This window comes from Hylobates moloch, unplaced genomic scaffold (assembly GCF_009828535.3).
Source record: "Hylobates moloch isolate HMO894 unplaced genomic scaffold, HMol_V3 SCAFFOLD_7, whole genome shotgun sequence".
NCBI lineage: Eukaryota > Metazoa > Chordata > Mammalia > Primates > Hylobatidae > Hylobates > Hylobates moloch.
Genome location: NW_026652282.1, coordinates 115,705,265 through 115,731,475, shown reverse-complemented (window position 1 = coordinate 115,731,475; position 26,211 = coordinate 115,705,265). Strand labels below are relative to the sequence as shown.

General features: G+C 45.8%; 2 protein-coding genes across 5 annotated transcripts in view; both read right to left on the bottom strand.

Annotated features, from left to right (window-relative positions):
• PABIR3 (PABIR family member 3) overlaps nucleotides 1-26,211 on the bottom strand; it is a 417,014-nt gene that overhangs the window by 76,054 nt on the left and 314,749 nt on the right. The gene's annotated exons all lie outside the window — the stretch shown is intronic.
• On the bottom strand, nucleotides 10,435-15,201 carry SMIM10L2B (small integral membrane protein 10 like 2B). The gene is made up of 2 exons (XM_032757670.2): nucleotides 14,488-15,201; nucleotides 10,435-13,580 (listed from the first exon to the last, which is right to left on the bottom strand). The coding sequence occupies exon 1, from the start codon at nucleotides 15,086-15,088 to the stop codon at nucleotides 14,852-14,854; it is 237 nt and encodes a 78-aa protein (XP_032613561.1). The 5' UTR covers nucleotides 15,089-15,201; the 3' UTR covers nucleotides 10,435-13,580; nucleotides 14,488-14,851.

Sequence of the window (26,211 nt, the reverse complement as noted above, 5' to 3'; positions counted from 1 at the left end):
TTAACCTTGGACTGAGTTACAACACCAGCTTTTTTGGTTCTCTGGCTTGCTGACTGCACATCAAGGAACTTCTCAGCCTCCATAATTGCACAGGCCAATTCCCATAATAAATTTCCTCTTATCTATTGGTTCTGTTTATCTGGAGAACCCTATTACACCTTCCATAGTTCACTAGACTGTTAACCTATAATTTCTGAGACTATAAAAAAAGGTTTTTTAGTGGCCTAGAGTTTGTCTTTTAAATAATAAATAAGAACCATTCAATATATTTGTTAAAGAACAGATACAGAAATCAGAAGTGAGGGGTATCTCTCTTACAGTAAAATGTTTGTTCAAAATACCTCTACCTCATTTCATTTGAAAACGTTTCTTCAGGGAACATCACACTCCGGGGACTGTTGTGGGGTTGGGGGAGGGAGGAGGGACTGCATTAGGAGATATACCTAATGTTAAATGACGAGTTAATGGGTGCAGGAAATCAACATGGCACATGGATACATATGTAACAAACCTGCACATTGTGCACATGTACCCTAAAACCTAAAGTATAATAAAAAAAAAGAAAACGTTTCTTCATTTGAAAGCATTTATAATATGCAAATTGTTATTCTTGCTGTGTCTTCTTATCAGCCACAAGAATCTCAAGAATTTTATTTATTTATTTATTTATTTATTTATTTATTTATTTATTTTTGAGATGGAGTTTCGCTCTTGTTGCCCAGGCTGGAGTGCAATGGTGCAATCTTGGCTCACTGCACCCTCCTTCTCCCGGGTTGAAGTGATTCTTGTGCCTCAGCCTCCCAAGTAGCTGTGATTACAGGCATGTGCCACCACGCTTGGCTAATTTTTGTATTTTTAGTAGAGACGAGATTTCACCATGTAGGTCAGGCTGGTCTCGAACTCCTGACCTCAGGTGATCCACCTGCCTTGGCCTCCCAAGGTTCTGGGATTACAGGCATAAGCCACTGTGCCCAGCCAAGAATTTTATTTTTCATAATAAACCCTGACATCATGAAATGTAAAATTCACATTCATTTGAAATGAAAATCAAAATGAAAAGAAATTGAGACAATATATTCCAAATGATTACATTCATAATAATATTCTCAATGAATAAGGACTCATAAAATACATTAGAAAAAGTCTTTCTTGGGTTAAATCTGCTTGGTGTTCTATAACCTTCTTGTACTTGAATATTAATATATTTTTCTAGATTTAGGAAGTTCTCGATTATCCCTTTGAATAAACTATCTACCGCTACCTCTCTACTTCCTTTTTAAGGCCAATACCTCTTAGATTTGCCCTTTTGAGGCTATTTTGTAGACCTTGTAGGCATGCTTCATTCATTTTTATGCTTTTTCTTTTGTCTCCTCTGACTCTGTATTTTCAAATAGGCTGTCTTCAAGCTCAATAATTCTTTTTTCTGCTTTATCAATTTTGCTGGTAAGAGACTCTGATGCACTCTTTAGTATGTCAATTGATTTATTCATCTCCAGAATTTCTGCTTGATTCTTTTAAATTATTTTAATCCCTTTGTTAAATTTATCTGATAGGATTCTGAATTCCTTCTCTGTGTTGTCTTGGGTGTCATTGATCTTCCTTAAAATAGTTATTTTGAATTCTCTGTCTGAAAAGTCATATATCTCTGTCTCTCTGGGACTGGTACTAATGTCTTACTTAGTTCATTTGGTGAGTTCGTGTTTTCTTGTATTGTTTTGATGCTTGTGTATGTTTTTTCGTGTCTGGGCGTTGAAGAGTTAGGCACAGCATGAGGACTTGCCCAGAAATAGCAGTCTTTGTGGCCTAGACTGCATTTCAAGTTTATTTAGAATCCCAGATAACTTTAGCCTGTGGTGGTGAAGCTTGCTGGAACTCAGGTTCCAGCCATTTGATGGGGAATTTTCCTCTGGTTAGGGCTGGTCTAAATGCTCCCTCTGTGGGTTCTGGCTGACTCCTGCCCCATGTTGCTTTCTGCTGTGACAGGGGATCACTGAGTTTCAAGGCAAAGTCCCACTATAACTGCACTCTCCCTCCCCCAAGTGCACAAATTCTCTCTCCATGCCACACAACCACCCCTGTGGAATGAAGGAGGGGTGGTGTAGGTGATTCAAGACTGTGTTTCCTACCCCCTTTATTGCTTTTTTTTTTTGAGAAAGAGTCTTGCTCTGTTGCCCAGGCTGGAGTGCAACGGCACGATCTTGGCTCACTGCAACCTCCACCTCTGGGTCCTCCTGAGTAGCTGGGATTACAGGCATGCGCCACCACGCTCGGCTAATTTTTGTATTCTTAGTAGAGACAGGGTTTCACCATGTTGGCCAGACTGGTCTTGAACTCTTGACCTCATGATCTGCCCGCCTCGGCCTTCAACATTGCTTCTTTTTTAATAGGATGTTAATACCAGGTACTGTGATTGTTCATTTGATTTTTGGTTCTTATGAAAGTACTTTTTTTGTGTGAATAGTTGTTCAGTTTGGTCTCCTGCATGGGGACTGATCACTGGAGGCTTCTATTCAGCCATCCTGCTCTGCCTCCTTTCATTTTTGTTGTTTTAAGTGACCCAGTTTGTAGTAATTTCTTGCCACATTTCTAGGAAACTAATACAGGCACCGTAATAAATACTTACTTGTGTACATTATTTCATTGTTTCCTCATAGAACCCTATGAATTACTCATTATTTTACAAATGAAGAAAGCGAAGCCAAGAGTATGAGGGATCTGCCAAAGTCACCCAGCTCATAACCTGGAAAGCCAGGATTTAAGCCCAGCTGGTTTCTCCCTCCAAAGCCTGCTCGAACCACATGGTGCCTAATGTAAAACAGGGGGTTGAACCATCTCCCAGTATTTATTGGTGTTCTGAGAAGGCCCTTGTGACTTATCTGGGTATCTGAGTCTCCAGTCCTGTTTGCAAATCTCTGTTGTAGTGTGTGTAGGAATTAAAAGAACATAACCACCTCATAGGTTCTTATTTGCTTAAGATCGTACACCTCGTATAACTTTTGAAAACCTATTATCTCATTCTTATGGGCTATTCGATTACAGAAAGCTAATTTTGTCAAAGCTGTTTGGTGAAACGCCTCTTTTCTCAGCTCACCTGGCTTGCGCTAAGGAGAATAGTGCCATCTGTTGGCCACTTCTTTTGAACGATATCTAAAAGCCCTTGGGAGGGTGTTGCTAAGGCTTTCAGCAAGAGACACAGTCATCACTGCATCACAGGCTTTGATAAGGGGAAAAGAAAGGCAACAAGGCCGTGGGGCACAGGAAAGGAGTGAAGGAAGCAGGTGTCAGTGCGAGGCCGCAGAACCTCAACTTTAACCATTTTGCTGTGATTCCCAGGGTAATATGATCTGACATTTTATTAAATTTGACATTAAACCTGCAGTCATTCCCAGGTGGCATGTATATGGAGAGTTGCTGTCACCAGGAAAAGTCATAGAAAGTGAGAAACTAGGCAATGGAAGAGAGATGGGTCTGTCAGTTTCAAATGTTAAAAGGCACTGTGAACGTTGCTTCCTCTTCATGAACCACTGTGCCCATGGGGCAGAGAGGGAGGCAGGTGCAGAGGGGCACAGTGACATGCTCATGTTCCCAGGGCTGGTGAGCCAGAAGCTGAACCCCCAAGCCAGCCTTTGAGCTCCCAGGCTGACCTCTGCCCTCTGCACTTCCATGGGCAAAAGCCTGTAGAAAAGGGAAGTGGAAAGAGGAGTATGGGAAATACAACCGGGGGTCTGGGGCAAGGCTTTGCATCACATCTGAGCAAAAACTGCTTTAACCAGTGCTCAGGTTTGCCATGGTGTTCACTTGGAAAGGCCTTTAGAAAGGACATTCCAGGAAAACTGCATTGAGAGCACTTTTGTAGTATTAATGGAATCACCTTCCAGCTGTGTCTGGTGTGTCCAGTGGGATTCATGTTGCATGTGCCCTGATATTTCTTTTTAACATGCATGATTTGAAAAATGAAATCCTTGGGTGCTGGTCTCTGAGAACTGGGAAGGCCATCTTGCTGCTCTGCTGGTCTGGGTGGCCCAGTTTTTCTGATTTGACCTTTTCCCTAAAGATAGCAACATCACCCATCCCCAAATTACTTCCTTGGTGGTGGTGAGGAGCATCACATTCCTGTTAGTTGAGACCTCACTCACACACTGGCTCCTACTCTGCACTTACATGTTCCTGTGAGCTCCTCCTCTAACTACCCACAGGGAATCTGTGCCTGGTGCCCACCACAGGATCAGACATGGAGAGGGGCTAGAGAATAAGCCATGAGTCCATTTTCAAGGTGTCCTGAAGGGCTTTCCCGGAGCATGAAGGCCTTCTGATTTTGCCAGGTGGTGGGGGATTGTGGCATGAATTAGTATATGTGGGGGGAAAGAAGGAAGGTTTGGTTAATGAGTGAACCCCTGATATCTGTAGGAAGCAGTGTTTTGAGTGGAAAAGCAGCCACGGTTGTTACAGATGGATTCTGGTGGCCAGGAAGAGGAAGTGCTGTCATGGCCGCCACAGAGGGAGCCTTCCAAGAAATGGCTAGTGGCAGGGCATGAGTCAATCTGGACTCAGAAGGTCCCGGGGACTGCTCTGCCAAACTGGGAGAGGGCCCAAGTTTCAGCCTGGTTCCAGGTGGCCAAGTTGGAACAGATGGCAACAGCGACTGGTGTGTTTGCCACAGTCAGCATGGCAGCGGGAGAAGAGCCAATAGGGTACAGCCTGCAGCAAGACTGTCTCCCAGTCTCAGGGCTCAGAGAGCAAACTCTTGAAAGTTCCAGCCTGTTGGTCCTGCTGAATCTCTGAGGGTCTGCTCACCCCACTTGTGAGACTCTGATATGGTTTGGCTGTGTCCTCATCCAAATCTCATCTTGAATTGTAGTTCCCATAATCCACACATGTTGTGGAAGGGACCCAGTGGGAGGTAATTGAATCATGGGAGTGGTTATCTCTATGCTGTTCTCTTGACAGTAAGTTCTCATGAGACATGATGGTTTTATCAGGTGCTTTTCCCCCTTTGTGCTGCACTTCTTTCTCCTGCCACCATGTGAAGAAGGATGTGTTTACTTCCCCTTCTACTATAATTGTAAGTTTCCTGAGGCCTCCCCAGCCATGAGAAACTGTGAGTCAATTAAACCTCTTTTGTTTATAAATTACCCAGACTCAGGTATTTCTTCATAGCAGTGTGAGAATGGACTAATACAGTAAATTGGTACCAGGAGTACTGAGGTGCTGCTATAAAGATACTTGAAAATGTGGAAGTGACTTTGGAACTGGGTAACAGGAAGAGGTTGGAACAGTTTGGAGGGCTCAGAAGAAGACATGAGAATGCGGGAAAGTTTGGAACTTCCCAGAGGCTTGTTGAATAGCTTTGACCAAATTGCTGATAGTGATAGGGACAATGAAATCCAGGCTGAGGTGGTCTCAGATGGAGATGAAGAACTTGTTTGGAACTGTAGTAAAGGTCACTCTTGCTATGCCAAGAGATTGGCAGCATTGTGCCCCTGCCCTAGAGATCTGTGGAACTTCGAGCTTCAGAGAGATGATTTAGGGCATTTGGTGGAAGAAATTTCTAGGTGGCAAAGTGTTCAAGAGGAAGCAGAGCATAAAAATTTAGAAAATTTGCAGCCTGATAATGTGACAGAAAGGAAAACCCCATTTTCTGGGGAGAAATTCAAGCCTGCTGAAGAAATTTGCATAAGTAGCGAGGAGCTGAATGTTAATCACCAAGACAATGGGAAAAATGTCTCCGGGGCATGTGAGAGACCTTCATGGCAGCCCCTCCCATCATAGGCCTGGAGGCCTAGGAGGGATCAATGGCTTCCTGGGCCAGACCCAGGGCCCCCCTGCTCTGTGCAGCCTCAGGACATGGTGTCCTGTGTCCTAGGTGCTTCAGCTCCAGCTGTGGCTAAAAGAGGCCAAGGTACAGCTCAGGTCATTGGTTCAGAGGGTGCCAGCTCTAAGCCTTGGTGACTTCCATGTGGTGTTGAGACTGTGGGTGCACGGAAGTCATGAACTGAGGTTTGGGAACCTCTGCCTTGATTTCAGAGGAAAAATGGAAATGCCTGGATGTCCAGTCAGAAGTTTCCTGCAGGGGCAGAGCCCTCATGGAGAACCTCTGCTAGGGCAGTGCAGAAGGGAAATGTGGATTTGGAGCCGCCACACAGAGTCACCACTGGGGCACTGCCTAGTGGACCTGTAAGAAGCGGGCCACCATTCTCCAGACTGCAGACCCCAGAATGGCAGATCCACCAACAGCTTGCACCGTGTGCCTGGAAAAGCCACAGATGCTCAATGCCAGCCTGTGAAAGCAGCTGGGAGGGGGGCTGTACCCTGCAAAGCCACAAGGGCAGAGCTGCCCAAGGCCGTGGACATCAGCATGACCTGGATATGAGACATGGAGTCAAAGGAGATAATTTTGGAACTTTAAGGCCTAATGTCTGGCCTATTGGATTTCGGACTTGCATGGGGCCTGTAGTCCCTTTGTTTTGGCCGATTTCTTCCATTTAGAATGGGTGTATTTACCCAATGCCTGTACACACATCGTATCTAGGAAGTAACTAACTTGTTTTCAATTTTACAGGCTCTTATGTAGAAGGGAACTGACTTGTCTCAGATGAGACTTTGGATTTGGACTTTTGGGTTAATGCTGGAATGAGCTAAGCCTTTGGGGGACTATTGGAAAGGCATAATTGTGTTTTGAAATGTGAGGACATGAGATTTGGGAGGGGCCAGCAGTGGAATGATATGGTTTGGCTGCATCCCCACCCAAATCTCATCTTGGATTATAGTTCCCACAATCCCCACATGTGGTGGAAGGGACCTGGTGGGAGGTAACTGAATCATGGGCTTGGTTACCCCATGTTGTTCTCATGATAATGAGTGAGTTCTCATGAAATCTGATGGTTTTATAAGGGTTTTTTCCCCCTTTGCTCAACACTTCTCTCTCCTGCCACCTTGTGAAGAAGGATGTGTTTGCTTCCCCTTCCACAATGATTGTAAGTTTCTTGAGGCCTCCCCAGTCATGCAGAACTGTGAGTCAAGTAAACCCTTTTTCTTTATAATTACCCAGTCTTGGGTATTTCTTCATAGCCATGTAGGAATAGACTAATACAGACTCAATGTCTGCTCTCCAACAATGTCATATTTAAACATTGTGGCAAGTGACTGAGCCACCTTGGCTGGTCTCTGTTGCCTGGGGTCCTGCTTGTCACTTGATCCTCTTCCTGGGAGGAACTGGGAATGTGAGATGATGTGGGGTTGTGTCCAGAGGGTCAGACATTCATGTGTTTGTGGCATCCATTAACTACAAGGCCAAGACATCCATGTCCAAGGAGAAGGCCCCAGGGTTAGAGCCAGGAGCCCAGACTAAAGGCAGTGTGGGCGAGCCTGCCAGCATGGGAGGGGAATGTTCTGCTTTTTCTCCAAAACAGGAGGCCAGGAGGAAGAGTCAAGAAGTCTGTGCTATTCTCCACTGGTCAGGCAGTTGAGGAATACGGCCGGATCAGTCCTCAATGATCCCATCGTTCACTAGAGATTCCCACTCTCTGAGCCACCCTAATGGGGAAGGTGTTGAGGGCTAGGATTGCTTGGGAACTAATGGGATGGGGCTACTTTTGTAAGCTTTTTATACCACAGGGGCAGGACAAGGGCTGCAGGGGATTGAATGAAAGGCCAGGAGAGAAGTTCATCTATGGAAAAGGCCCAGTGGTGAGATAGTAAAATGTGTCAGCAAATTTTGTTTTTATTATTGAGTTGAAATCCACATAACATAAAATCAACCATTTTGAAATGTATAATTCAGTGGCATTTAGTACATTCACAATGTTGTGTAACCATCACCACTGTTAGTTCCAAAACATTTTCATCTCCCTAAAAGGAGACCCTGTACTCATTAAGCAGTCACTCTCCATCCTTCCCTCCCCAGACCATGGCAACCACTAATCTGCTTTCTGTCTGTATGAATTTACATATTCTAGACATTTCATATAGATGGAATCATAAAATTTGTAATCTTTCGTGTCTGATTTCTTTCACTTAGCATATTTTCAAAGTTCATCACCTTGTAATATGTATCAGATACTTCATTATGGGATTATTTTTGGGCTGAATAATATTCCAATGTATAAATATACCAAGTTTTGTTTATTCATTCATCAGTTGATAGACTGATAGATATTTGGGTTGTTTCCACCTTCTAGCTATTGTAAATAGTGCTGCTATGAAAATTCATGTTTGAGTACCAGCTTTCAGTCCTTTGAGTATGTACCTAGGAGTGGAAGTGCTGGGCTATAGGATAATTCTAGGTTTAACTATTTGAGGAACCACCTGTTTTCCACAGTGGCTGCTGTACCAGTTTACATGCCCATTAGTAATGAACAAGGGTTCCAACTTCTCCACATCCTCACCAACACTTCTTATTTTAATTTTTTTTTTAAAAGTTGAGCTGTGCGTGGTGACTCACACCTGTAATTCCAGCATTTTAGGAGGCTGAGGAGGGTTGATCACTTGAGGCCAGGAGTTCAAGACCAGCCTGGCCAACATGGTGAAACCCCATCTCTACAAAAAATACAAAAATTAGCCAGGTGTGGTTGTGCACATCTGTAATCCCAGCTACTTGGGAGGCTGAGGCATGAGAATCACTTGAACCCAGGAGGCAGAGGTTGCAGTGAGCTGAGATTGTGTCACTGCTCTCCAGCCTGGACATTGAAGACTCTGTCTGTAAATAAATAAATAAATAAATAAATAAATAAATAAATATCCTAATGCGTGAAGTGGGTGAGGGTGAAGTGGTAGCTCATTGTAGTTTTGATTTGCATTTCCCTAATGACTAATGACATTGAGCATCTTTATGTGCTTGGTGGCCATTTGTATCCCTTCTTTGGAGAAATGTGTATTGAAACTCTTTGCCCATATTTTGATTGGGTTGTCTGTCTTTTTTTCTTGAGTAGCTAGAGTTCTTTTTATAATTCTGGATACAAGTCTCTTATCAGATATATATTTTAAAATATTTGCTCCCACTCTGCAGGGTGTTTTTTCACTGTCCTGAGAGTGACTTCTTATGCACAAAAGTTTTTAATTTTGATGAGGTCCAACTTATCTGTTACTGGAATGTTTATAAAAACAAAACCACAGAAAAAAACCAAACAACCAATAAACGAAACTCCCCAAATAAACAATAAAGGGAAACAACCAAGAGGCATTGAGAAATGCATGATACCTTCATACAAGAGACTACTAGGTGGCTTTGGATATAGAAAAATACCTAATAACATGGAAAGATAAAGACGAAGTGGGAGGAGAAGTTTTCAAGGTAGTATGTTCTTTCTCCTTCCCTCCACCAACACAAAGTAGAAATTTGTCCAAACGCAGCAGTTTCCCTTGTGGGTGGGGTGAACAGGAGTAGGATGAGGTTTTGCATGCTCTTTACATTTCCCATTTCTTAATGTGTTTGCTCTGGTGCCCCCGGAACTGCCTGCTTAGTGGCTCTCTTGCCCTCTCCTGACTCAATCTCTTAGGTCCCAATCAATTGCTGGAGGTAGGATGGAGAAAAGACTGGTGAACCCATCTCAGGGTGGCCCCAGCTGCTCCCATTGGGGAGCTCCATTTGGAGAAGGCTCCCGGGTCTGTCCCCCATCCAAGCCTTGGATTTTTCTTTTCTTTTTTTTTTTTTTTTCAGATGGAGTCTCACTCTGTCGCCCAGATCTTGGCTCACTGCAACCTCTGCCTCCCAGATTCAAGTGATTCTCCTGCCTCAGCCAACCGAGTAGCTGGGACTACAGGCATGCGCCACCATGCCCAGCTAATTTTTGTATTTTTAGTAGAGACGGGGTTTCACCATATTGGTCAGGCTAGTCTTGAAATCCTGACCTTGTGATCTGCCCGCCTTGGCCTCCCAAAGTGCTGGGATTACAGGCATGAGCCACCGCACCTGGCCACACCTGGATTTCTTATCTGCCTCCTGGACCCCACCCAGAAAGAACAGGGTCATCTTCCACCTTTGCTATTCCATTCTACCATTACTCCAGCCCAATTCCCTGCCTCTCTAGGGGCACTGGGAGCTCAGGAAAAGAGATTCTGCTTGGGGTTCTATTGCAGACTTGGTTCCTGTCCTTGATTTCTCTGTAAAATGGAGATAAAGGTTAGGTGGTTGTGGGATTATAAGATTAGGAATGCAAAGCACCTAGAATGGTGCCTGGCACATGGCAGGCTCTCATCGGATGTCCATTCTCTTCACTTGGTTCCCTTTCCCCACAGTAACAAGGCTTCTCCAGGTGAGAGCTGATGACAAACGTTGAACAGACATTGTATTCGCTGCTGACAAGCATCCCAAAGGAACCTTACTAAAAACTCCAGGTTGTGCAGTTTGCCTGGCACCACACAGCAGTACGTGGAAGAGCTGGACTCACGGCTCAGGGCTTTGGTCTCCTGGGGTCCCATTTGAGCAGAACCGGCCTCTTCAGGAGGCCTTGGAGCCAGGCTCTGGGGGTATCATCCCCCATCTTGGTTTGCCAAGTCACGTGATCCCTGGAGTGGGGATGGAACCATCAGGGACTGAAGAGGACCATCTAGACAAAGGGGAGGGAAGCTCAGGGACTGGGGTCCATTTCTCCTGTGGTGGCAGATGCCATAGGGTGTTGGCACTAGTGCTTTTGGAGGGGTTCTTGTCAGGGTGCTGTGACCCCTGGGTAGCCCTTGGCAACAGGAGTGCCCCCAGGGCCCCTAAACTCAGACTGCACTCCTGAGTCTGAGCATAGCCCTGTGTCCTCAGGATGCCTCTCACCCTGGCATCTTCCTCTAACACTCCCCTCGGCCTTCCCTCTTCCACCTTTTGCCTGCTTGCCAACCCTTAGCGCAGCCATTAGGGAGCTCTCTTCTGTGGGAGCCACTAGGGAAGGGGACTCTGATGGGACAGAGTTTGCCTCCAAGGTTGGGGAAGGAAAGCAGGCTTCCAGGGCCAGGTCCTTTATCTTCTCCAGGGTTCTGCAGTAACCTGGCTGGTAGGGAGGCAGTGGGAGGTGACCTCAGCAGGGAGAAGGGTCTCAGCGCTACACAAAATGACCTGCGTGGAGTCTGTTTCAGTTCACTTCACCCTAGTCCACCCTCAGGATTCTACTGACTTAGGCACTTTTGATCACCAGACTCTAAAACGGAAGAGGACTTATGTTTTGGGTCATTTGAACAGAGACTGTCAACAGGACAAGCAGCCACCTCTCAGGGCCAGGCCAGGCTGCTGCCTGCTTCTCATGGGGCAGTGGTCCGGGTCAAGTCAGTTCTCAGCACAGCCTCTGAACAGGAAACACGGTCCCTGCTACAGCCTCCCCCACCCTTACCCCTCAGAGGCTTCTCCCTGCCAGCTCCTGGCCATGGGAGCCAGTGACCTTGCCATGGGAGCCGGTGACCTCACCATGGGGCCTCTATCCACCTGGGGCCATTGCATCACCCCCACCAGATACGGAAGGCCTCTAGTTGGGATTTTAGTGTATTAAACCAAGGACTTTTTTTTTTTTTTTTTTTTTTAACTTAGAGAAAACAAGAAGACATGACAACAGCAGAAACAAGAACATCTCTCTGGCCAGCCTGTGCTGACCAGTACACAGTGAATCACAAAGAGAAAAGTATGTCATTCCAGTCGGTGTCTAGAAGCTCCACAGCCTAGAAAACAGACTGCAAATAAAGTGCATGGAGACCCCATCACGCAGCAAGGGCCCCGTAGGGAAGAGAAGAGGTGGAGAGGGGAGGTAGAGAAGCAGCAGGCGGGGCTACCACTTCAGGCAGCAGGGGTGAAAAGGCAGGGACAGGAGCAAATGCTGAGGGCTCAGCCCTGCTCCTCCCCAGCCAGCCCCTCTAGGCCAATACAGCCACAGCAGAAGCCATGGGGGGTGGGCAGACATGGACTTCCGTGACCCTCTTATGGGGTGGGGCCCCCTGCAGTCGGGGGTCTCTGAGGGTAGGGACCCCTGCAGCTCCGACACCCATTTCTCCCAGTAGGGAAGCAGCTTCCAGAGTCCCAGGATGAGCCCCTTGCATGGGGAGGGCTCAGGCACCCCCCACAGTATCACGCATGCAATCAGCAAAGAACTTTCCTCCACCCTTCCTGGCTGGCCCAGGAAGAGGCTGGAGCTAGGGATCCAGTCACCCAGAGGGTGACACCAGGGTTTGAAACGGCCACATCTGTGCATCAGACACAAGGAGGCCCCTCACTCCTCTTCTCCTCCAGCTCTGTGTCACTCTTGTCCCACAGAGGCTGCCCTCAGAGATCTGTTGGGGGGACCAGCAGGCTGACAGACCCCCAGAGGTGGTCAAGGGTGGACAGGATTGGGGGGGATGAGAGAGGCCAGCAAGGTCAGGGGTTCTCAGGAGACTTGGGACAAGGAGGCACGCCATCAGGCCCTGGCTGTGGGAGACTGCAGGGCGCACGAGGAAGCCACTGTCCAGCCTCTTCTGGGGTGAGGCAGGCGGACAGCTTCATTCAGGACCTGGGTCCAGTGGGCAGCTGAGGAGGGTACGTGGTAGGTGGTTGGGCCACTCTGTCCCTGGAGCTGGCCAGACTGCTGCAGTTTTCAGTCCCAGGAACTGAGAACGTGGCCCTCGGGGTACCAGTGCAAGAGATGCGGAAATGGGGATAGAGGGTGAGGGCGAGGTCCCTTCCTGGCTCCCCTCTGGGCTGCTCCTGAGCATTGTACACCAGTTAGCAGCACACCCGGGGGCCCCCAGGACCAATCCAAGCCTTGAGGATGACATTCTCCTGTGTGATCCTGGGGATGGGGGGGTCGAGCTTGAGGAGAGAGAACTGGGGTCATCCCATGGGTCTCAGCCCCAGCTCACCTCAGGTTTATCCCTTCACCGTCCTGGTTATGTCATGTCTCCAGGAGCCATGACACCACCATCATCCCCACTTGCCCACCAAACTGGGAGGTTTGTGCCACTTCACTGCTGAGAAGCCCTTGGTGAAGCTCCAGGTGGGGTGGGGAGGCTAGGCTGTGGGGGAAAGCTTGGCTCCCCAGGGGTCCTGGGGCTCATCTCTCCTGTCTCCCATCTCAGCTGTCTGTCCTAATCTTCCCTGTGACTTTCTGTACTGCTCCAAAGAAAGCGAGATCCCCAGATTCCCTACCCTTGGGCCTCTCTCCCTTGGTGCCCCAGGAGCCCTATGCTTCCCTCTTCATTTCCCCCTCCCTCCTCCCAGCATGCCAGGTCTTGGAGAAGACTTGGGAGGGGTGTGGGGGCCTGCAGGCCCAGGGGCACACGCAGTTCCTCCTCCTCCTATCTGTGTGTCAAGGGCAAATCCCCCCCTCCCCGAAGCCTCAGTTTCGTCTGTCATTAGGAGGGGGAAATACACCTCTCACAGTGCTGCTAGCAGATTTCAGTTCCCAGGGAACTCAGACCTTCCTTCCCAAGCCAGGACTCGATCACTGGGCACTCCCACCCCTGTGAGCCTTTGTCCATGCTGTGCCTCTACTAGGAAGGCCCTTCTTCTCCTCTTGTTCAGGCCCTTCACGCTGCCTCTGCCCAAGCAGGTGCAGGGCCAGAGGTGCCCCAGGGTAGGGATGAGACTCTTGGCAAGGCCAGAGAAGGGGCTGGTCACCGCCTACAAACGTCAATGCCTGAAAGAGAAAGAAAGAGATGGGGACCTCAGTTGCCTAGCCACCAGACACGTCCTTGCTTCCCCCAGGAATGGCCTCCTCTGCAAGCCCCTCCTCCATCTGCTCTGCCCACCCCAGGCTGAGAGCTGCTGTGTGCTCAGGGAGGTCTCTTTTTCCCAGATCACTTCAGTACACAGTGGGCTTCTCGAGGCCGTCTGGGGCTGGAGGATGGGACTCTGGCCCTGGGAGGGCCTTGCTAGCCAGGGGCCTTAGGGAGCATGGGCTGACATGGCGGAAGAGCAAGACTGCGGGGGAGGGGACGGTAGGAATGCGTCTCTCCCACTCTTCCCTGTCTTCAAACGCAAAGCTTGCGGGGTGCCCTCAGGTAGGGGCAGGGGAACACGAGGGACAGCAGGAGCAGGCAGAGACCAGTCCTCTGGCCCCAAAGACAGGGCAGGAGGCAGTTTTTCCAAGGGCTGTGCAGGAGCTGCAGAGAGACCCAGGGCTGACGGCTGAGAAGAGAACAGACGTAGGGCTTGGCCTAGAAGAGAACCGTCCTCCCTATGCCCACCGACTGGGGGGGAGAAGAGTGGGGGCATCGTTGCTCCTCTAGGGCCTTCCCGGGGCCGCCCCCAGCCCATTACCCTCCATTCCCCAGGTTTCAGTGGACACCCCCGGGGCCTCTGCGGAAAGGGAGGCAGGCACTGGGGCATGGGCGGGAGAGGGCCGCCCCTCACCCTATCCTGGAATGATGACTGGGGAGGAGGGGAGAGCCTGTGGCTGCCTTTCCTTTCCCCACCTGGGCTCCCCAGCTCTTCGGGCTGGTTTGCCCCGGTGCCTTCCATATTTCCCCCTGACTGCTAAGGCGCCCCGACCTCTGCAGGGCAGAGTCACAGCGCCTCCCCCATTCCAACCTGTCGCCTCCTACCTTTCTGCTCGGGGCCTGGAAAGTCAATTCGCCGCAGCAGAATTCCCTCCTTCTGGTTTCCCCCTCTTTTGCCAATATGAGGCAACAGGTCGTCCGAGCTCAGGTAGTTTCTGGAGCCCAATGGTAGGGGCCTGTTTAGTACGTTTCTGCGCGAGCCGGGGTCCCGGGCTGAGACCGCGGCCGGGGCCAGGGCTGGGCCTTCGTGCCCGGGCGGCGTAGGTCTAGAGTCCAGGGGCCTGGGCCGCCCAGCCTCCGCCCCCCGCCGCGACCCAGCTTTCCTTCATGCCCGCGACCCGGCCGGGGGCGGGCGGGGACAAGGGCGCCCCTCCAGCCGGGCCTCTGCCGCCGCCGCCGCCGCCGGCGCTCACTCGATCCGCACTTGCAGGCGGACGTTGAGCATCACCGAGGCCACGATGTAGAAGTAGGGGAAGTTCATGCGCAGCCGCCAGGCCAGGTCAAAGAAGGTGAGCAGCGTGCGCGTGAGCCCCTTGCAGAAGGCGCCGTATGAGCCTCGGGCCGCCGCCGAGCGCGACAGCCTAACCGCCAAGCCAGACAGGGCCGCTGCCGCCGCCGCCGCAGACAGAGCCGCCGACGCCGCCATGGGCCCGGGCCCCGCGCAGGCCCCGACGACCGACCAACCCGCACGAGCTCGAGCCTCAGGACGGCGGGACCCCAACACCAGCGCGCCCCGCCGGCCGCCGGGAGAGCCATGTCCACCCCGCCCTCGCCCCGCCTCGCCCCGCCCTCTCCCCGCCCATGCCCCGCCCTCTCCCCGCCCATGCCCCGCCTCGCCCCGCCCTCGCCCCCCGCCCTCGGGTTCTCCAGATGAAGCCTTGTTCCGGGGACCGCTGCCTCGGCCCCTCCTCCACTAGCCCGCACAGCTCCGCCCCTTCCACACCTCCTCACTGCAGGCCCCGCCCACCATCATAGCTCCGCCCCTAACTTAGCCACGCCCCGGCCCAGCGGCCCCGCCCACTAGACACGCCCTGCATTCTCAGCTCCGCCCACCGCCCGGTCCCGCCCACAAAGCCCTGCCTCTTTTCGGGCGCTTCCCAAGGCAGGAGCGGATTGAAGGGCGGAGCTGCCAGGGATCGATCGCTGTGACACTGTCTCCTAGGGTGGAGCAGGAGTGGAGGAGGACAGTCTGGACCGCTAAGCTGATTCTGTACAGAAAGCACATGCAGAAACCTCTGCCTGTTCACATCACTCCCCTTCTCCCACGGTCTCCCCTGAAAACTTGCCAGCCAAAACCTTTCTTTAATTCGCATTTCTCTTTAATGCGCATAGTGCAGTAATTCTGCGCCGTGTCAAAAAAAAAAAAGAGTGTCACCAAACCCACACGCGTGCATTTTTCCCTTTCTGCTGTATTTGCTGGTCACGTATATCTCTGTGTTGGCGAATTTCCCCCTTGTCCTTCCCTTTCTCAGCAGTCTTCTTGATCCATACAATGTTATCTCGGGTTTTCATTTGCTCTTGTTTATGGCCTTTTTTTTTTTCTTGCCGGTGTGCTTAAAAGCCCTTTTGTGGTTTCATTCAATCTTTATTAAACGTAAACCAATCAAAACCCAGTAGCGTTTTTTCGGACTGTTTAATAAAGCGGGGAAATGCTCACACTTCGTTATGGTCATGACTTTTGAAAAACTGTCCGCAAGAAGAAGGTTCACCCGACCCCATCCGGGTTTTCACAGCAAAGATTGACGTGGGTATTTAAGAAATCTCAAAATACCTGTTCGCCGTCACACTTGATCATCTCTGTGGTATCCCACGTAACTGTTTAAGGAACGCAGTAGATTCATATACACTTATTAGGCAATTGTCCTACCTACATGATCATGTAAAAAAAGACAAAACTGAGCATTAAGGAAACTGAAGGAGATGGTGTGGTGCAGGGCTGATTGGTAGTCCACTTTTCCACCTGCTGCCAAACACAATTAAATCATTTTTTAGAGAAAGAGTCTCACTCTGTTGCCCAGGCTGCAGTGCAGTGGTTTGGTCATAGCTCATGGCAGCCTTGAACTCCTGGGCTCAAGCGATCCTCCTGCCTCAGGCTCTAGAGTAGCTAGGACAATAGATGGGGCTACAAATTCTATATCCATGAATACATCTTTTAAGGATGAAATGGAAATAAAGATATTTTCAGATAAAAGATTAACAGAATTTGTGAATAACAGACCTATCTTAAAGAATGGCAGAAGGAAGTTCCCTAAACAGAAATAACAGAAAGATGATGGCATTTCAGGAAGGAAAAAGAACAATTGGAAAGAGTAAATATAGGGGTAGATATAATAGATCATCCTCCTCATGAGTTTTAAAAATGATGTTTGATGGTTGAAGCAGAAACTATTATGTCATCTGATGTGATGCTTAATATATAGAGAGGAAATACTTAAAACATTTGTATTAAAAGTGAGGCAGGTAAATAAACCTAAATAGAACTAAGATTTCTACAACTTACTGGAAGTGGTTTAAAATATCCATGGTAGTAGAATGTGATAAGTTAATATGTATATTGTAATTCTTATTGATATGGTTTGGCTCTGTGTCCCCACCCAAATCTCACCTTGAATTGTAATCCCCATAATCCTCACATGTCAAGGGCCATGTGGGCGGCAAGCCACCCAGGCACCGAGGCAAGAGACCGAAGACAAGAGCTGTTCCAGTATAATAAAATATAAAACAAGAATAGTCATACCAGATATAGATCTTAGACATGATTATATATGAATATCATTAATCATTAGTTCGTAGTAATTACTCTTTATCCCAATATTATAATAATCCCTGCTCTATAATCATAACCTAGGAAAAACCAGGCCATACAGAGATAGGAGCTGAGGGGACATAGTGAGGTGTGACCAGAAGACAGGAGTGCGAGCCTTCTGTTATGCCTGGACAGGGCCACCAGAGGGCTCCTTGGTCTAGCGGTGATGCCAGCATCTGGGAAGATGCCCATTGCCAGGCGGACCATGGTCTAGCAGTAGCAAAAGGTGTCAAGGAACAACACCTGCTACTTAGCAGACCGGGAAAGGGCGTCACCTTTTCCCCAGGGGAGTTTAGAGAAGACTCTGCTCCTCCACCTCTTGTGGGGGGCCTGACACCAGTCAGGCTTTCCTGCAGTTATCGGGAGGCCTAACCGTCTCCCTGTGATGCTGTGCTACAGTGGTCACGCTCTTAGTCCACCTTCATGTTCCATCCTGTACAAGCTGGCTCTGCTTTCTAGATAGCAGTAGTAAATTAGTGAAAGTACTAAGAGTCTCTGATATGTAGAAATAATGGCATAAGCTGGCTTTCTCTTTGTCTTCTCTCTCTCTCTGCCTCGGCTGCCAGGCAGGGAAGGGCCCCCTGTCCAGTGGACACGTGACCCACGTGACCTTACCTATTATTGGAGAAGACTCACATTCTTTATCCTGCCCCTTTTGCTTTGTATACAATAAATAACAGTGAAGCCAGACATTCGGGGCCACTACCGGTCTCCGCGCATTGGTGGTAGTGGTCCCCCGGGCCCAGCTGCCTTTTCTTTTATCTCTTTGTCTTGTGTCTTTATTTCTACACTCTCTCGTCGCCGCACACGGGGAGAGACCCACCGACCCTGTGGGGCTGGTCCCTACAGGGCCAGACCAGGTGGAGGTAATTCAATCATGGAGACAGTTTCCCCCATGCTGTTCTTGTGATAATGAGTGAGTCTAACTAAAGAGCTGATGGTTTTATAAGTGTCTGTGTCTGGCATTTCCCCTGCTTGCACTCACTCTGTCCTGCCACCCTGTTAAGAAGGTGCCTGCTTCTCTTTTGCCTTCTGCCATGATTGAAAGTTTCCTGAGGTCTCCCCAGCAATGTGGAACTGTGAGTCAATTAAACCTCTTTCCTTTATAAATTACCCAGTCTCTGGTATTTCTTTGTAGCAGCGTGAGAACGAACTAATACACCTACAGTAACCACTAAAGTAACTGTACAAAGACATATATTTTTTAAAAAGCACTATAGATAAATCAAAATGAAGTTCTAAAGAGTGTTCAAATAACCCAAAGGAAGGTAATATATGGAAACAGAAGAACAAGAAACAAAATTAACAAAGAAAAAACATATAATAATATGTCACACTGAAGTCCTAATATATCAATAATTAGTGTACATGTAGGTGGTCTAAGCATACCAATTAAAAGATAGAGATACGTAGAATGGATATAAAACAAAAACCATGACTCAAGTATATCCTATTTATAAGAAACTCACTTCAAATGTTCTTAATTTTAAAGATTTACTCATTCTCAAGCATAATTTAATGTTCCCCATAAACAAACAATTTCCCCCCAAAACTATACATAATTTTATAATGGAAATAAATTTTAGCAATTGAACTTGGAAGCTCAAAATCTTACAATTGGAGAGGATCTTTAAGACCATCTATTTTAATATCCCCCCTCATAGAGGACTTATTTTAACAATATCCCTGACCAATGATCAATTTCCAGCTGGTGCTAGAACGATTAAGTGACAGGAACGTCATTGCTTCTCAAGATGGTCCATTCCTTATGTCGAACAAAGACAGTTTCAATCCATTGGTATAAATTCTAAATTTTGCACAATAGTAGGTTAACCCTTTAGCATGGTAGACTTTCAGATAGTTGAAGCAACACTCATGTTTCCTTACTAAATATTTGTTCTCTAAACAACAGACTTTTCTTTCAAGTGTTCTTCATAAGGTCAGTTCCTTTATCATCTGCATTGCAGTCCTCTGGAAATAGGCCATTTTATCAATGTTTCTCTTAAAATGAGGCACTTGCAATGGGACTCTATACTACATATGTGGGATACCAGTTTTATTTTTTCTATATAGATGTTTGGCTTCAGAAAGAATGAGATTAGAACATGCTTATTTATTTACTAGTATTTATTTTTAACAGATTTTTTGAGATATAATTTATATATCATAAAATTCATCCTTTTAAAATGTGCAACTCAATAGTTTTTAGGATATTTGCAAAGTTGTACAACCATCACCACTATCTCATTTTAGAACATTTTTCTTCCACAAAAAGAAACTCTGTACCCCTTAGCAATGAATCCCCATTCTCCCCTCCCCCCATCCGCTTGTAAGGGGCTATTTTGATTTATCTATAGTGTTTTTTTTTAAATATATGTCTTTTTATGGTTACTTTAGTGGTTACTCTGGGTATTACAATATACATATTAACTTATCACAATCTACTGGCATGGACATTTTAAACCATTTCCAGTAAGGTGTAGAAATATTCCATTTAGGGCTGTTTGCCCTCCTCACTTTTAATACAAATGTTTTAGGTATGTCCTCTACATATATTGAGCATCACATCAGATGACATAATAGTTTCTGCTTCAACCATCAAACACCATTTTAAAAACTCATGAGGAGGATGGTCTATACTGGCAAAAGTTAATATACATTCTATCTCATGGATTTGCCTATGTTGGACGTTTCATATAAATGGAGCATACAATATATGGTATATTGTGAACTGGTTCTTTTACTTAACAGAAAGTTTTCAAAATTTGTCATGTAGTAAATATCAGTATTTCATTTTTTTATGGCTGAATAACATTCAATTGCATAGATAGAGCAAATTTGGTGTAAATCAAAAGTATCTATGAGAGGTCCCAATCAATTTAGAAAGTTTATTTTGCCAAGGTTAAGGATGCATCTGTGACACAGCCTCAGGAGTTCCTGATGACATGTGTCAGAGGTGGCTGGGGTACAGCTTGGTTTTATACATTTTAGGGAAACATGAGGCATCAATCAATACATGTTAAGATGGACATTGTTTTGGGCTGGAAAGGCAGGATAACTAGAAGCAGGAGAGTGGGAGACTTCCAGGTTATATGTAGATTTAAAGATTTTCTGGTTGGCAATTGGTTGAAAGAGTTATTATCAATAGAAAGGAATGTCTTGGTTATGAGAAAGGGTTGTGGAGACCAAGGTTTATCATGCAGATGAAGACTTCAGGTAGCAGGCTTCGGAGAGAATAGATTGCAAATGTTTCTTATCAGAGTTAGAGTCTGTTCTATCAGTAATTCCAAAAGGGAAGAGGGTATAATGAGGTATTTCTGGGTCCCCCTTGCAATCATGGCCTGAATTAGTTTTTCAGGTTAACTTTGGAATGCCTTTGGATGATAGGAGGAATCCATTCAGATGGTTGTGTGGCCTAAGAATTTTATTTTTGGTTTATGATGGACGTTTGGGTTGTTTCCATTTTTTTAACTATTGTGAATAATACTGCTGTGAATGCTTACGTACAAATTTTTGTGTGGGCTTGTATTTTCATTTCTCTTGGGTACATTACTAGCAGTGAAATTGCTGGACTATGTGGTAACTCAATGTTTAACTTTCTGAGGAACAGCCAGAGGGTTTGCCAAAGTGGCTGTAACATTTAACAATCCCACTAGCAATGTATGAAAGTTATAATTTCTCCACATCCTTGTCAACATTTTTTATTGCCTGTCTTTTATATTGTAGCACCCTAATGGATGTGCATCTCATTGTGATTTTGATTTTTATGTACCCAGTGACTAATTATGTTGAGTATGTTGTTGTGTGCTTGTTGGCCATCTTTGGCACAATGATGTGCAACCATCACCACTATCTAGTTCCAAATCTTTTTTATCACCCCAAATGATACTCATTAAGCAGTTACAACCCATCCTCTTCCTGGTCCTAGCTCATGGCAACCATGAATCTGCTTTCTGTCTCTTTAAATTTGCCTATTCTGGATATTTCATGTAGATGAAATCATACGGTATGTGTTCTTTGTCATTAGCTTATTTCACTTACCATAATGTTTTTGAAGTTCATCCACATGGTAGCATGTCTCAGTGCTTCATTTTTATGGCTGAATAATAATGGATGTACCAAATTTTGTTTATTCATCCATTTAAGGGCATTTGCATTGTTTCCACCTTTTAACTATTGTAAATACTGCAACTATGGACATCGTGTACAAGTATGTGTTTGAATGTTTGTTTTCAATTCATTTGGGTGTACAGTACATGAATGTTTGTTTTCAATTCTTTTGGGTATACTACCTCAGAGAAAAATTGCTGGGTCATATGGTATGATATGGTTTGGATATTGGTCCCCTCCAAATCTCATGTTGAAATATGACCCCCAGTATTGGAAGTAGGGCCTGATGAAAGGTGATTAGATCATGGGGGTGCATCTTTCATGAATGGCTTAGTGCCATCCTCTTGGTGATGAGGATGAGGTGCTTCACCTTCTGCCATGATTGTAAGCTTCCTAAGTCATCACCAGAAGCTGAACAGATGCTGGTGTCATGCTTGTACAGGCTGCAGAACTGTGAGCCAATTACACCTCTTTTCTTTACAAATTACTCAGCTTCAAGTATTTCTTGATAGCAACACAAAAATGGATAAATGCATGGCAATTCTGTATTGAACATTCTGAGGAAATGCCAAACTGTTTTTCACACTGGGTGCACGTTGCCTCTCTCCCTTCACCTTAACCTCTGGAAGATCTCATTCAGTGAGAGACTTCCCTTTATATGCAAGTCATGTAAATGAAGGTTGTTGTGTGCTATGTCCTCCTCATGGTCATATCTTTTTCTTTGATCAGCTCTGAAATCCCTCAAGCTCACTATACTGTTCTAGAACATACTTGTTTTAGTGAGATTTTAGTGAAACAGCCCTGGCTGGAGCATCTGCACCTCAACATGGCCCTGCCCTCCAAAAAGTAACCCAAGCCTTCCTCTGCCCCGCCACTTTCATAGCATGCCATGTGCTCCAGCAAAGGGGCATGGCAGCTGGAGAGAGGAAAATGCCCCTGCTTCATAAGCAACTGGATATTGTTTCTTAATGAATTAGCATTTTGCACATCAGCCTGAGCTCCCAGCAGCTGTGCTGGGGAGACTGAAGCTCTGCCTGCCTGCATCTGCCTGCTGCCCCCTGTGTGGGGGAGTAGTCTGTGTTCTGGACAAAGGGATACTTTGCAGATAGCTTTTAGAACACGACAGCCAGTGAAATTTCTTCTGTCCAGCCACAGCAAATGGAGCCCTAGAGCCCTCCAACTTTCCGGTCAACATTGAGATTTAGAGGAAATATCACCCCGTGCTTCTCTTCCTTACTTTTCATTTCTTCAGTTTGTAGTGTTCTTTCTGAAATCCTGGAATTATGGCAGAAGCTGTGGAACTTCCATTTCCTTTCCAGCACTAATGGTTTCCAACCCAAGGATTATTTGGAACCCAGAAGGTGGCCATTGCCACCAATCGAGAGAACAGTTTGTCATTTTATGTGTCTGTTTCTAATATTTTATTGAGAGTGAGAGAACAGTCCTCCTCTTTTTAGAATTTTAAAAAACATTTTTGTAAATGTATCAAAAATTGTTGCTCACTGGCTGTTAAAGCTCCAAATTCTTCAGTTTTTACAGACTGAATTTCCTGTTTGTAGGCAGCTCTAGTTGTCACCTCGTCTGTAGGAGGATTCAGAATTGGGACCAAAAATTGTTATAGCCTCGTTTATCTTCCCCAGGTACCATGCCAGCTGGCACTCACAGAAGCATGGTGATGATTATGTCAGGTTTCTATCAAGTCATAAAATATTTCCATTGTAAGAGTCTGATTGTTATATTCATGCTGCACTTTAGCTTTTTTAGCATCTTTAAATTTCAGCAGCCTTCTTGAAGAGTAATTATCATCTAAAATCCAGTAATTTGAAAGGGTTGTGACTAAAGGGTTGTGACAGGTCTCTGTTGCCTGTACTTGCAGTGAAGGGGGCTTTTAAGGAGGTGGAAACTGAGTCTCTGAGATAGGTTAGGTGGGAGTCTGTGAACCCAGTGTATTTGCATTCACAATCAACATTATTATTTATTTATTTTTAAATTTCAACTTTTATTTTATTTTATTTTCTGAGACAGGTTCTTGTGCTGTCACCCAGGCTGGAGTTCAGTGATGCGATCTTGGCTCACTGCAACCTCCGCCTCCCAGGCTCAAGCAATCCTCCTGCCTCAGTCTCTTGAGTAGCTGGGACTACAGGCCATGCCACCATGCCCCGCTAATTAAAATTTTTTTGTGTAGAGATGGCGGTCTCACTATGTTGCCCAGGCTGGTCTCAAACTCCTAGGCTCAAGCAATCTTTCCACCTCAGCCTCCCAAAGTGCTGGAATTACAGGCATGAGTCACTGTGCCCAGTCTCAACTTTTATTTTAGATACACAGGGGTATATTTGCAGGTTTGTTACATGAGAATATTGTGTAATGCTGAGGTTTTGGATATGGATCCTGTCACCCAGCTAGTGAGCATTGTATCCAATAGATCAGTTTTCAACTCATCCTTCTCCCTTCCTCCCTCCTCCCCCTTCTAATAGTCCACAGTGTCTATTGTTTCCATATTTATATCCATGTGTGCTTAATGTTTAGCTCCCATCTTTGAGCTGGAACATGTGCTATTTGGTTTACTGTCCCTGTGTTCATTCGCTTAGGATTATGACCTCCAGCTCCATCCATGTTTCTGCAAAGTAGTAAGATTTCATTCTTTTTTATGGCTGCATAGTATTCCATGGTGTATATGTGCCACATTTGTTTAATCCAATCTACCATTGATGGGTACCTGGGTTGATTCAGTATCTTTGCTATTGTTAATAGTGCAACCATGAACACATGAGTGCATATTTTTTTTGGTATAATGATTTATTTTCATTTGAGTATATGCCCAGTAATGGGATTGCTGGGTTGAATGGTAGCTGTTTTAAGTTTTTTGAGAAATCTGCAGACTACTTTCCACAGTGGCTGAATTTATTAACATTCTCATCAACAGGTATAAGCATTCTCTTTGCAGCCTCACCAGCATCTGTCATTTTTTGACTTTTTAGTAATAGCCATTGTAACTGGTGTGAGATGGTATATCACTGTGGTTTTGATTTCCATTTCTCTGACGATTAGTGATATTGAGCATTTTATAATATTTGCTGGCCACCTGTATGTCTTCTTTTGATAAGTGTCTGTGCATATCCTTTGCCCATTTTCAATGGAGTTATTTGTTTTTTCTTGTCAATTTAAGTTCACCATAGATTCTAGATATTAGGCCCTTCTTGGATGTATAGTTTGTGAATATGTTGTCCCATTATGCATGTTATCTGTGTTTTTTTTTCTCTATTGACAGTTTCTTTTGCTGTGTAGAAGCTCTTTAGTTTAATTAGGTCTTATTTGTCCATTTTTGGTTTTGTTGCAATTGCTTTTGGGGACTTAGTAAAAAATTCTTTGCCAAAGCTGATGCTGAGAAGAGTATTTTTTAGGTTGTCTTCCAGGATTTTAACAGTTTAAGGTCTTACATTTAACTCTTTAATTGATTTTGAGTGAAATTTTATATATAATGAAAGGTAGGGTTCCAGCTTTAATCTTCTACATATGACTAGCCAGCTATCCCAGTACCATTTATTTAATAGGGAGCCCTTTCCCTATTGCTTGTTTTTATCGGCCTTGTCGAAGATCAGATGGTTAGATGTGTGGCCTTATTTCTGAATTTTCTATTCTGTTCCATTGGTGTATGTGTCTGTTTTTGTACCAGTACAAAAAGCTGTTATGATCTCTGTGGCTATATAATATAATTTGAAGTTGGGTAGTATGATGCCCCCAGCTTTGTACTTTTTTCCTAGGATTGCATTGGCTATTCAGGCTCCTTTTTGTCTTCATGTGAATTTTGGAATAGTTTTTTTCTAATTCTGTGAAGAATGACGTTGGCAGTTTGATATGAATAGCGTTGAACCTGTAAATTGCTTTGGGCAGTATGGCCATTTCTATGATATTAGTTCTTCCTACCCATTAGCATGGAATTTTTAAAAATTTATTTATGTCATCTCTGATTTCTTTCATCATTGTTTTGTAGTTCTCCTTTTAGAGATCTTTCACCTCCTTGGTTAGCTGTATTCTTAGGTATTTCATTTCCTTTGTAGCTATTGTAAATGGGGTTATGTTCTTGATTTCACTCTCAGCCTGGATATTGCAGGTGTGTAGAAATGCTCCTGAGTTTTGTACAATGATTTTGTATCCTGAAACGTTACTAAAGTGATTTATCAGTTCTAGGATCCTTTTGGCACAGTCTTTAGGGGTTTCTAGGTACAGAATCATATAGTCAGTGAAGAGAGATAGTTTGACTTCTTCTTTTGCTATTTGGATGCCTTTTATTTCTTTTTCTTGCCTAATTGCTCTAGCTAAGACTTCCAGTACTATGTTGAAAAGGGGTGGTGGGAGTAGGCATCCTTGTTTTGTCCCAGTTACCAAGGAGAATGGTTTGAGCTTTTGCCCATTCAGTATGAACCTGGCTGTGGGTTTGTCATAGTTATGATAAGATGGCTCACAACACTGTGTTTGCTACCATGTGTTGGGCAAGGGTTTTATTCCTCTGATTAAAGCAACAGTGGTGGAACAGTAATGGAAGTAGAAAAAAGTGGTGAATTGATTTGATTCTTCTCAGTTTGTCCAACTAGGTATATGCTTCTCTGCAGGGCTGTGTGTTCCGGAAGGCTGATACTATGGACGACATCACCTTGGCTTCCTGGCTGTCTGGTTAGTGATTTGAGCAATGAGAGGCAGCAGCTAGAAATGAAAGAGTAGAAGAAGAGAGTGTCTCCTGACGCTGTGCACGGTCTCCACTCAGCCTCTGATTCCTGTGAGTCAGCTGCATGCAGATTCCCACCCCCTCCCCTATCCCGAGAAGGCTACATTTGACTTCCACTAAGAACTCCTGA